We start from the raw sequence: 12,228 nt of genomic DNA, 5'->3' as shown, positions 1-12,228 counted from the left end.
GTGGTTCTGAGTAAACCACGGTGGTAATTGTAGAGGAAACCGGTAATTAGACAGCATGAATTCACGCCACTAGTACTGTTTGGTCTCCAAGAAAAATAAAAGCATTTACACTGAAATGAGATTACCCTTGGATGTACTTGCTGTTTTACCCTCAACCATTCATTAAGAGCTGAACATCAGACTTAAGGAAGTTCATAGTGGTACCTATGAACACACACCCCAAATCATGTTGAACATGTCGTACACAATGACAACAAAGTTTGGGCAAAAGGTAAACAAAAAAATCCCAAAGCTTAAAGAATAGCAATAAAATATTTGCATCTTGCTCCTCCTTCCCATTCACAAACCTCCCAACAAAAGAAAAACATAACATCGAGAGAAAAGAAATAATTTATTAGAGACTTCAAAAGCAAACTAACATGCACTTATCATGTAAGCCTTCTGACAAACATACTTGGAATCTTTAAGATGAGGAAGTTTATACTCTGCCTCAAGTACTTTAGAAATGCTCTACGCACAGTTCCAGAGTGCCGATGGTTGTACTGCTTCCTCCCCAGGCTTGAGAACTCGTGGATGGGATGGAACGCAAAAGGAACCTGGAACATCACAAAGGTGTGTTAACAGCGTGAACAACTAGATCCTAGCAGTGACATGATTTCTTTTGACAACTAAATTGAAAGATGGTTGAGATTGTAAGACTTCTGAGTATCTGAAAAAAACTGACTTAGCAGGTGCAGAATGTATTAGTTTTGTATTACAGTAAATGAAAAATGATAATGCAAATACAAAATGATAATTAAAAAAAAAAAAGTCACCATCACCAACACTACCTCATTGAAGAGAACAATCAAAGAAACAACAAAAATGTTAACCATGACTAATAATTCAATTCTGAACTCTGTAACTGCATTGTGAGACACTGTTGGATTTTGCTGTTCAAAAACAAAAGACAAATGTACAAACTGAAAATCAACAGTTTCGCATACAGTAGGACAACAGTAATCAAATGTTGTAAGAACACATTAACCCTCCAATAACATTAATCGTGGCCTTGTGACATACTTTAAACCTAATGATTTATTTAAGAACGACATCCTCAGCTGTGAGCCCAGCACAGCTCCACACACACCAGTGAAACACTTCTAGCTCAGACAAGCTAAGGAACTGTATCAGAAATGAAATAAATGATATGACCTTTGAAGAGAAAGGTGAAAGCCACCTTTTAAGATTAGGAAAGTTCACTTCAACTATTCACCCAACAGATAACAGATAAAAAGAGATAACTCTTTTTTTTTTCCCCCCCTGAAAAAGTTCTACTTTTAAATTGATAGATTAATTCAGGCTTTAAAATGCATAAGCTCCTCCCCAAACCTATTCTAGGTGAGAAATTAGAGGTGGTTGAGTGCTATAGGAAACATTGCACATAAAAGGATACAACAAGAAAGGATACACTCTGCATGACAGTATTATTGCAGTATATACGCAGGAATGTTTCTAAAGAAGAACAGCAGAATGTTGTTTAATTTTATTTAATTCTCAAGATTGCACACACATTAAATTTATGCTGCCTATCATAAACAAAAAGGTATAACTTAATAAATATACTTTTGACCCAGTCTGGTGAACCCACCATCAATAACTCTGTATTCAAAAGTAAATCCATCTTTTGATAACTTTAACTATACTTGACAAAAGCAGATTCTTGTTTTATTAATTCTTCCTCAGGCCTTTGACATTTTACAGACTCACTTTCTCCATCAGATCCAAAACCCAAACACGCTTCAATGCAGGCTTTCAGGTCACTTCTTCTCTACAAAGAAGCTGATGACCTCTCAGCATCAGTTTCTTTTACATAATCCTTATACCAAAAAACTATATTTTACCCACAGAAAAATAGTCACTCCAAATGCTAACTGACATTTTTGTCGTTCATCAAGAAAAAGGCATTTCAGTTAGCAGTAAGTCACACTGTTTTTATAAACCATTGTAAGTTGCTTTCTCTACCAAAGAAACAATATTTGTAGAGAAAGTAATAAATAATGTTTATGAATTAATCAACAAGTTCTTAATTCAATTTCCTTACAGAAGAAAAAAAAACTGATACAAATCATACTTCAAGTTCCTCAGGTGTCTGCATGGATTTCAGATTTATATAATGGAATTCCGCATCACAAATTAGCATTTATCAGATTATTCCAGCAGACACAGGAAAACACATTCGATGCAGAAAAAGGGTTCTGCCTCATCATTAGCGTGCAAGTAATTTGTGATCTGTAAAGGAATGATTTGTACTTAACCTAGGATTCTTAGGGATTTCAATTAGTCTGTGGTGCACGATGTGACTGTCACATATAAACATTGAAGGCGTGGAAGAAGTCCTGTGCACCATTTACTAAAGCCATGAAACTGAAGCAACCCACGCAGGCTTTCAGATGTACAGTTATGTCTTGAGCGCTTGCTCATTTTAAAAAAAAGCTTCTGAGTTGATCATCAGTATGATTAATAATATAGTAAGCACCTGGTTATTTTCTTTCTGCTATTCAAGTATTATTTAGCATGTTTAGTAAAGTCAGAATCAAATTTAATGCATTAAGCTGGTTGGAAATACATGACGTGCCAGAATTACAGTTCAGAGTTCACATAGAAAGCTTTCCACCAGTTAAAAATACTTCAAATTTCCTTTTTCCATTTAAAACAACTTTAATAACATTCTTATCACATTCCTGGAGAAAATATAACTAATACTTTTTATTTAACTAGGAAGGAATAAGAAAAAAATTGAAACACTTCTGCACACCCTCGTTTCTCACAGCTCAAAATCAAGGCTCATTCGTCTGCTTTCAATAAACAGTACAGAAAAACACCTGTAAGAACAAGTCATCTTTTATGAAATAAAAGATAGCTATTACTAATAGAAATACTACCCTCACAATAACAATACCAAGGGAATTAAAACAATTTTTTAAAATTAAAATCAGTTGTTCACATTTCAATCTTCAGAATTGGTTTTTTTTTGTTTTTTTTTTTTAATTATCTTTTTTTTTTTCTAAATAATGACCAAGACATTCAGATTAAGAAACATAAAGGAGTAAGCAGTACTTTTCTAAAGCACTCAACCGAAGCTTTAAGTTCTGAGGTTAGGAGATGGATAACCAGAGTGACATTCAATCATAACATGTAATTCAGATAAAATGCTCTTCAAATTTGAGCTTGCTACTTCATCAGAGTGCAGGCTGAGAACTGAGCGTTTCTGTGGTAGCATCTGAAGTAACTGGTGCAAATCTGAGACAGTTCACAACCCAAATTTTTGGAGGCCACAAAAATTCCCACAATTTTGCTTCAGTTACTTTAGCATAAAGCAAATACTTAAGAGTAAGCGCTAGTGAAGTAAAGATGTACGATATGAAGTGATTACTTTTAGCAGAAAGTTAATTTCTCATCAATTTAGACAAATGTTAAAAATATCAGCACTTGTGCACTCCGTAGCAAAGCATGTCTCAATTACTGCATTATTAAGTAATACTTTCAGAAACACAAACATTTCCTAAATCAGACAAGCTTTAGAGATGCTGCAGTAGTAGTACTAAGATCTCATTGACAGAGGTGGCAGAAGCAAGTTTACTGCTGGAAACGGATATATGAAACAGCTTTACAGCATGCATGGTCTGAGTAAGGACAGGAAAGGGCAAAGCTGCCACTCCTGTTGAAGCCAAAATCCCAGAACACTACTAAAAACGTAAGTGCTCAAATTCCATGAAGTCATTCTCCCTAAGTTCCAATTTCCCAGGATTAAGGATCAGAAAATACAGACAACTATCCTAGGATCTCAAGATAAGGAAAATAATAGACTCCATGTTTCTAAACAGAGAAAGAAGCAATCTTTAATCTTAAACCAACTGCACATCCTGCAAACTGGTTTCCTGACAGAAGAGCTCATTTAAGAAAAGAACACTGTATGGAGTATTTCTCTTTCACTGTCACTATTCCTAAAGCAATTATAAAAAATAAAACAAAAAAAAGGCAACAAAATGAAATACAAAACCCTGTAATTTTTTAGGCAAAGAATCCATACCTTTTGCTATGTTCTACTTTTTTCTTTTCATTTCATTGGAATCCTGCTTTGGTCTAGCTGAACGAGCAAATTGCTGAGGTTCTGTTAAGGACTACAAATGTCGACAATAAACACAAGTCAATCAAGAAGCAACACAATCCTAGTCAAAGATAGGACCTCGCTGATCTGCAGCACGCTTCAAGAGAGCATATCCTAGAGCTCATAAAAAACTGGAACATTTGGAACATTTGATTCAGCAATAAGAAAGGATGCGAAAAGATTTCAAACTAAAACAACAGGGCAATCCAATCAAAGAAGTGTAGAAACCCCAACACGATACATATGCCCCCAAAGTAACTAATTTGTATGCAATTATAAAAAAAAAACAAAACAACAGCCAACCAAGAAAACAAAAGAAACACTTCATCTCCCAGTTCTGCAAACACAAGTTTAAACAACTCAAAAGCCCTACATAATTTAAATGCAATGGCTATACACCTTAAACTTTTGGATTGGGCTTGCGGTATCAAAGAGCAAAGAACAGAAAAATAATTAAATCTTAAGTAAGGCTATTTACTTTCCTATTTCACAAATGGTGTCCCTATACATTTTTAAGATATAAATTTTACAATAGTACACTAGGTTCTTCTGCCTAGTTTTTGTAACATCTCTCTTCTTCCCGCCGATTTCTAACAAAAGCCTCTAAGAAGGCAAAACTAGATACTGACAGACAACTCAAAAAGAATGTGATGTAAACATTTGAAGAAAAAGATACAACGACCATGGGTTTTTCAAATAAGACGTATCCATTTGCTTCTTTTAAAGCTTTAGCAGCTGCTTTTTCATTAGGAAGTCCAATGAAAGCCTGACCCTTCATACGGCCTTCTTTCATTAAACGTATATCGAACCTAGAGGAAAAAACAGAGAATTAGGAAATAATAGAATAGGATCACAGAATCACTAAGGTTGGAAACAACCCCAAAAATCATCCAGTCCGATCATTCACCCAATATTTCCCCACTAAACCATGTCCCTCATTACAACATTTAAGTGTTACTTGAACACCTCCAAAGACAATGACTCCACCACTCTCCTGGGCCCATTCCAGTGCTTGACCATTCTTTTGGAGAAAACTTTTTCCTAGTGTCCAACCTGAATCTCACCTGGCGCAACTTGAGGCCATTCCCTCTTGTCCACAGAGAAGATGTCGACCCCCCATCTCACCACCACCTCTTTTCAGGGAGTCATAGAGAGTGATAAGATCATCCCTGAACCTCCTCTTCTCCAGACTAAAAAATCCCAGTTCTGTCAGCCATTCCTAAGGCTTGTGCTCCAGACACCTCATCGGCTTTGTAGCCCTTCTCTGGACACACCCCAGGGCCTCAATGTCTTTCTGTAGCAAGGGGTCCAGAACTGAACACAGTACTTGAGATGTGGCCTCACCAGGGCTGACTACAGAGGGATGAAAGATCACTGCTGGCACCACCATTTCTGATAGAAGCCAGGATGGCACTGGCCTTCTTGGCCACCTGGGCATGCTGCTGGCTCATCTTCAGCCAAGATCAACCAACACCCCAGGTTCATTTCTTCCATGCAGTCTTCCAGCCACTCTGCCCCAGGCATTGCCGGGGGCCGCTGTGGCCAAAGAGCAGAAACTGGCACCTGGCCTTGTTGATCTTCATCCCATCTGACCAGGGAGGGTCCAATACCAACCTCTGCGGCATACCACTTGTGAACACCAGATGGATTTAACTCCTACTATATGGTTTGTTTTTTCTAACACCTTCATATTTCAAAACTCTGATACAGTGCTCCTAACTTCAAGCTGAAATAGCCGATATGGATGCAGTACCTACATGCAGGAATTATGCCACTGAAGACCACTTACATTTTGCCTAGGAGATGCTGTTTAGTAAAGGCTGCACTGAACTGCAGGATGGTAAATCTGTGTCCAACTGTAGTAAATATCACATATGCTAAATCACTAGATTCACACAATCATTCATGCTGTATTCATTACGCACTGCTCAACAAAATAGTATATTTAGTAATTAAAATATAAAGGCAAAATAGTAGTCTTTAGAAACTGGACAATAATCCTATTTCTGTACTTGTGACAGTGTCTTCAGATGTGAAGCACTGTTTCCTCAACCAATAAAGAAGCAGCACCAGAAAGAAAAAAAAGCAGAAATAACTAGTTTTCAAATTACAATTCTCACCAATATGAAAAAGTTAACATCAAAGACTTCATTTTAACTTACATATTTCGTTCCAGTTCAGACTCAAAGTCAACATATCTTCCAAAAATGAACTTGAGATCCTGGAATTAAAGGGCTGATTTAAGAAAGTTGCTGAAAAGCCTTTATGAGAAATATTTGTTTTTTCTTTTTTACATACCTTTTCTTGCACTTGTTTAGCCAAATTCTTCACGTATATCCGGCAATTTGGTTCACCTGGCTCATAGTTTTTAAAAACAGAAAATTTTTCCATTTCTTGAAGAAGAGAGAAAAATAGACAGTTATTTTTTTTTGCTAAGAATAAAACAAATTATTAAAGTACATATAGCAAATTAATACAGAAAATACTTAAACTTTTTATTACAACAAAGTAAACAGCTTCTATTACATAATTTATTGTCACAGTTGTACCTTCTCTAGAAAGTCTGTTTTTCTCTAGTTCTCTTCTAGAAATAAACTCTGATGGTATTTCATCATCTTCTTCCTCTATTTCCATTTTATCATTTGAGCTAGGAGTTGGGAAAATTCTTCCAAATCCTGTATTATTGATTTCTTCTGTGGTGGCACAAAGATCTGTAATTTGAACACATTATACAAGAAGGTTGTATGATTATTCACAAGAGGAAGGAGAGCAAGCAAAAAGAATATATTCCTTTTATTATTATTTAATTATAGCAGGCTCTGTAAAGGAATCTGAACACATCCTTAAGGAAAGTTCTATTAATTCCGGAGTGGACAAATATAATTTGTTCTACAAAATCAACTGCAGTACCAAGACAAGTCACAGCACGTGCCTGTTAAATTAAAACTAGCCCTGCTATTCAAAGCCCGTATTTTCATTTAAAGCTCTAAAATACTGAAATACACAGACAAACCATAGCCCTATAAGAAACCACCACACCCTCACTGCTGGCACTGTCCCGCATTTTTACTGCAGATTATCAGTGTAACGCAGAGAAGAAGCTGGCAACCATCTTAATACTACTCTCTAAGAGCTGGAAAAAGAAGATCTAAGATTAGCTTGATCCATTCAGTTACAAGATATATAATAGTGAGAATACATTTGTACTGTACTTGCTACAGGCAACATAAAGTTTAAAAACTTTTAAGAAAAGGTGCAATTCACCATAAACATACATACTACAAGGACAGAAAGACTTTAAAATGCTCCATATCCTGCATTACATGGAAGCACTGAGCTCTCTTTAACACACGAAAAGCAACAAATGCAGACAAGATGCAAGGTGGTGTTCTTAAACTCTGATGTATACTATCTATGGAATCTTCTCCAATACAAAAGAAGAACATATGCTTACCATTTTTTTCTTCTCTTTCCGAATTTATCTGAAGAACAGATGGGATGTCAGTAGTAATATGGAACTCAATCTTTTTAAGACCTACATGCTGTGGTTGCTCAAAGACATCTGAAGGTGACAGGGTAGGGTGCAAATTACTGTTTAAAACAACAACGTGTTAAACATTTGGACAGGCACTTTCTTATTTAGGTTACTGATAGCTTTTTGTAAGTGGCATTGATGTTGCTCTCACAGTGTGAAAAATATCCCAACCCAATTGCAGAAAGAAAAATGTTACAAGAAAATCGTGTATCACAACTGATTATCACTAGATAGAAACTCTAGTGGCTACTCTGCCACAGTAGTGCAATTTCAAAAATCAAGATGATCTAAACAAAATCAGCTCTTTTTCTCCTCCTCCCCCCCTCGTTTTTCTGTTTTTCAGAATTGCCTCAAGCAATATGTACAGATCACTTCTATCAGCACTGTAACATGAAATTGTTTTTATTTTTTTATGAAAAATGTTCTTTTGATAGCAAGAGAAAGAGATAGAACTTTAATACTGTGGTTGTTAAACAGACTTCAGTTCATACTACATAACAACGCTACCTTGCAAGCAATTAGGCCCAACTTACATACCAGAGAATACTTTCATTAAAACAACACTATAGAAAACATGATGCAGGGAAAGACACTGTGCAAAAAGAATAATTTTTCTGAAAATATGCAAGCAGAAAAATAACACAAACCTGTGGGGAGTACATGTGGGAACATTCAGTAAGTCCTTAATTCTTTGCCTTTTTCTAACACCACGCTTCTTCGTGTTTATTGGTCTTTTAGGTTGAAGGGTCGCTAATTCCATCAATTTGGTCATTCTATTATAAATAAAACGAAGTTAAAAAAGATCCAAATTGGTTTACATTTTATTTGAGAATGCTCACTTGCAAATGCAGCCCTTCTCCCTTCCTCTAAGCCCCTGAAATGCACTTTTCAGAATTTATTTGTCAATGCATGTATTTTTCTGAACATAACTCATTTATTTCAGTTTTAGTAGCAGATGAAGACAACAATTTCTTCATTGAGTATTGTTTTAAGGCTTAAAAACAGCTCTAATATAATTTATTCCCAAGCCTGCGAGAGAATCACAACCTCCTTCCATTATTGTTTGTCCTAGCAATACACACTCAATGTACAAAGAACATTTTGGAAGTCAGGCAAAATTATTTAGGCTGAGTAATTTACTCTCTAAAAATGTGGAAAACTGAAGAAAACCAGAAAACAACTCATTGCTTCATTCGTTATACTGCACTCTCTTTTCATTATGAGTTTTTGGATTGTTTTTTTTTTTTTCAAAGTAAGAAATTCTAACTTCTGTGCACACATGGCCACACTCACCCTCCTACTGTCATTCAAAACAGCACTATCCCTCCATTTTTCACTTACTATGGAGCTTCGTAACACATCGGGAAGACTATCTATAGGCTGCAAGTGTTCAGAGATTTAACCAGTGGCTGAACAAGTATCCAGAGAAGTAAAAAGTATGTATTAAGACTGTAAAATGCACACCTCTCTTTTTCCTCCGCGTTATCACTTTCATATTCTGATTCATCTCCACTAGAGACTTGCTCTTCTTCCTCTTCGGGCAAAGGAGGCTCCTCAGGAGGCAAAGGTGGAATTGGTGGGGGTGGCACAGGCACTGGTAAATACTCTTCATACTGGTAATAAGCAGAATGTAAAAAAAAAGTGACGAAAGATTTTTAAGTAAAGATTTTGTGCGTCTTGTTTTCCTTTGTATATAATAAAAAGCCAAGGCGATACATTACAAGATAGTAAGAAATGGCTTTTTACAGCACATTTATATAGATTTATACACTATTTTGATAAACTACATTAGTAATTAAAAATCTGCAGTAAAAAAAAAATAAATTCCAATATGTAAAAGTGGATGATTTCATTCTTTTTATTTGAGAAGTTCAATATAAAAGTAAAAACTTTTCTATTGCAGGGGTTTATGGGTTTTTTTGTTTTGTTTTTTTGGTTTTTTAACATTGCGTGCAGTCCTAAGGACTTTTTTCCAGAACACAGAAAAGGAGCCCTGAGCTACTAAACAATTTCAGTTTATACACTGAACTTTCCAACAGCTGTCAAAACTACACCATTTCTATAAGCAGCGAGGATTTCATGAAAGGAATCTGATTTTTCACTAAGAGTGTGGAAACCACATATTACAAGGAAATACCTACATACAAGATCACTTTTACATGTTTGAACTTAGGATCTCTTACCACACTTCTTATATTTTAAATTGTGAATCTTTTTTCCAGTACCTAAATACATATATTTTAAAAGTTACCATGGGAGGGCGAGCAGTAATTGGTCCAAAAGGCGGAGGAAGATTCATTTTATTCATCAGATGAAGTACCTGAAATGATTCAAGGTAAGAAATAAATACAGTTCCTTGCTAGATATCACAGCTGATTACTTCTGACAGGTAGAAATCAGTAGTTTTAATGACAGTACAACCACAGGTTACCAAAAAATGTGAAAGCCAGCAAATGAGATGCAACAATACGAGTAAGTACAAGCAATACCGTGAAAAGGCTACTAAGAAGTACATAAAACATCTCAGTATGAAATTACAAGTGCTCATAATTCAGAAGATCAGATCCGTTTAAGCCTTCCACATCAGCAAAGTAACCGATAGTTCTCGTCAATGAAGTCTCAACATAGCCAAGAAATAACACTGTTTAAAAGTATCACAGGACAGCTAACTTTTATTTAGTATGTCAAAAATTATTTCTGTGGATAACTAGAAGAGGAAAAAGGACATGTTTTCATTTTCATACTTCCTTTTTTTGCTGTTTTCTTCCCCCCCCCAATTACCTGGACATAAAACTTGGGCACGCTTGCCAAGGCATTTGCTATATTTGCTAGAATTGTGCTTGAAGGTGGTGGATACAGATACTTGAGGCAAGAATTGATGGGAAATGTGAGGCTGAGGAAGAATAATAAAGACAATGAATCTTAGCTGCATTGCCATAAAATAGCTGATAGCAATTAATGGTTACTAAAAATTTTAGCTGTTAAATCTGAAATATCACTGACATATTACCATTCTCCCTAGAACAGTTACGTACCATTTTGACTGGCTGGGCCACCCACATTACACTTTTAGCACTGGGGAATAGAACGTCCCCTATCATATACCAGATTTACTGGGCTTGGACACAAGGAAAGTAAGTAACTACACATACAGAAAGTCTAACAAACACAGGACAGAACCAACATCTTCCAACATCATAAACCCAAAACTCCAAGCACTGGATTAATCAGCCCCAAAAGAAAATTATTCTTCAAGTAGGCAAAAATACAAACAGAGAAAAAAAAAAAAGACCAAACTGTCTAAGAGAGCCCACTCAGCTCTTAAACTCCTGAGAAAGTGACAAACTGCACTAGAAGACTTGGAGGCAACCTATAGCTTCACTTCTCAAAGTATCGGTCATTATTCAACCATAAGACTCTTAAATTTGAAGAACTATGAATTTTATCTTTACGAAAAAAATGCCTACAGCTACACATGTAGAAAAACAGTACTCTATAAAACAAAACTACTACTACTACATTCTCTCTTGTTCAACAGAATATAACACTTACTACAAAATAGACCTTAACAGAACAAATAAGTTTAAAAAGTTGAAAATATTAACCCATGGCTAGGTGCAATTCCATTCTCTATTTTAAGACAGCTTGGCTCTCTCTTCTCTTCTTCTTTCACCGGCTCTTCTGAACTAAAAAATAACATTAATTAAAACAGGTAAAAAGTTCACTGCCTTCCAGACAACCTATCTCTCACTTTCAATTTCAAAAAATATTACAAATAGATCAGTGTAGTATTTTTAAGAACTTTATATTTGTAAGACAGGTCTATGCAAATAAATATTTATCCATATTACAGAGGGTCTCCCCGTATTTATACATTTCTCATTTAAATCTACTCACAAGAAAAAAACTGAAACTATTTGTGCTACTCTTTGTTCAAAGGTTATAAGATAAAAATATTGTTATTGATTTGTTCATATTCAGAGCAGACTAATTAACTTTTAAAAGCTCTACAGCTGATTTTAATGAGGCACAATGACGTAGCTTTTATCGCTTTGTTGCGATACTGCACAGGTAAACCTAAAAGCTTAGCTACACAATTTGTTTTTTTATTTAAATTACATATTCAACAAATATTTGAAATCCAAACTATCATAATCCTTGATGACACTATAATTAGAGGATTTATTTTTGTATTTTTATTTATATACTTCTTTATACATTTGAAGAGAGATTCTGTTTCATGTTTGATGCAAACTTAGATAGTACAGTCTTACGCAATCATACCTACAGGTGTCAATTTTGCCTGACTCGATTAGATTAGAAAGAAATATCATGAAAACACTGTACATACTTTCTGATGGTAAAATGACACTACAGCTCTGACACAAAAAAGAAGAAGAGACTCCTAAGCACAAGGAACCTGGGTATCATAGAGGTCACCTTACATAGATGGAGTCTTGCTCTACATGAAAATTAGCAGGACTATCTCTGGTGAAGGATACCTTACAGGAATAAGGATGGGGACTATTTCAAGATTATACTG

General features: G+C 35.5%; 1 protein-coding gene across 3 annotated transcripts in view; it reads right to left on the bottom strand.

Moving 5' to 3' along the window:
- Positions 1-12,228, bottom strand: part of RNPC3 (RNA binding region (RNP1, RRM) containing 3) — a 152,196-nt gene that overhangs the window by 137,543 nt on the left and 2,425 nt on the right. The window contains exons 4-15 of one of the 3 annotated variants that reach the window (XM_052665611.1): positions 11,291-11,371; positions 10,467-10,578; positions 9,937-10,005; positions 9,150-9,298; positions 8,333-8,458; positions 7,605-7,741; positions 6,700-6,861; positions 6,449-6,543; positions 6,313-6,371; positions 4,827-4,959; positions 4,073-4,145; positions 373-1,494 (exon numbers count right to left, since the gene is read on the bottom strand). In XM_052665611.1, the coding sequence (XP_052521571.1) occupies positions 4,086-4,145; positions 4,827-4,959; positions 6,313-6,371; positions 6,449-6,543; positions 6,700-6,861; positions 7,605-7,741; positions 8,333-8,458; positions 9,150-9,298; positions 9,937-10,005; positions 10,467-10,578; positions 11,291-11,371 (1,183 nt within the window). In that variant the 3' untranslated portion in view covers positions 373-1,494; positions 4,073-4,085. Of the gene's footprint in view, positions 1-372; positions 1,495-4,072; positions 4,146-4,826; positions 4,960-6,312; positions 6,372-6,448; positions 6,544-6,699; positions 6,862-7,604; positions 7,742-8,332; positions 8,459-9,149; positions 9,299-9,936; positions 10,006-10,466; positions 10,579-11,290; positions 11,372-12,228 lie in introns of those variants that run through there. The other 2 variants (XM_052665612.1, XM_052665613.1) reach the window with 2 other exon arrangements.

The sequence above is a fragment of the Tympanuchus pallidicinctus genome, unplaced genomic scaffold, assembly GCF_026119805.1.
Source record: "Tympanuchus pallidicinctus isolate F22 unplaced genomic scaffold, pur_lepc_1.0 scaffold7, whole genome shotgun sequence".
NCBI lineage: Eukaryota > Metazoa > Chordata > Aves > Galliformes > Phasianidae > Tympanuchus > Tympanuchus pallidicinctus.
The sequence above is the reverse complement of the archived record's forward strand: the minus strand, read 5'-3'. Positions and strand labels throughout refer to the sequence as shown.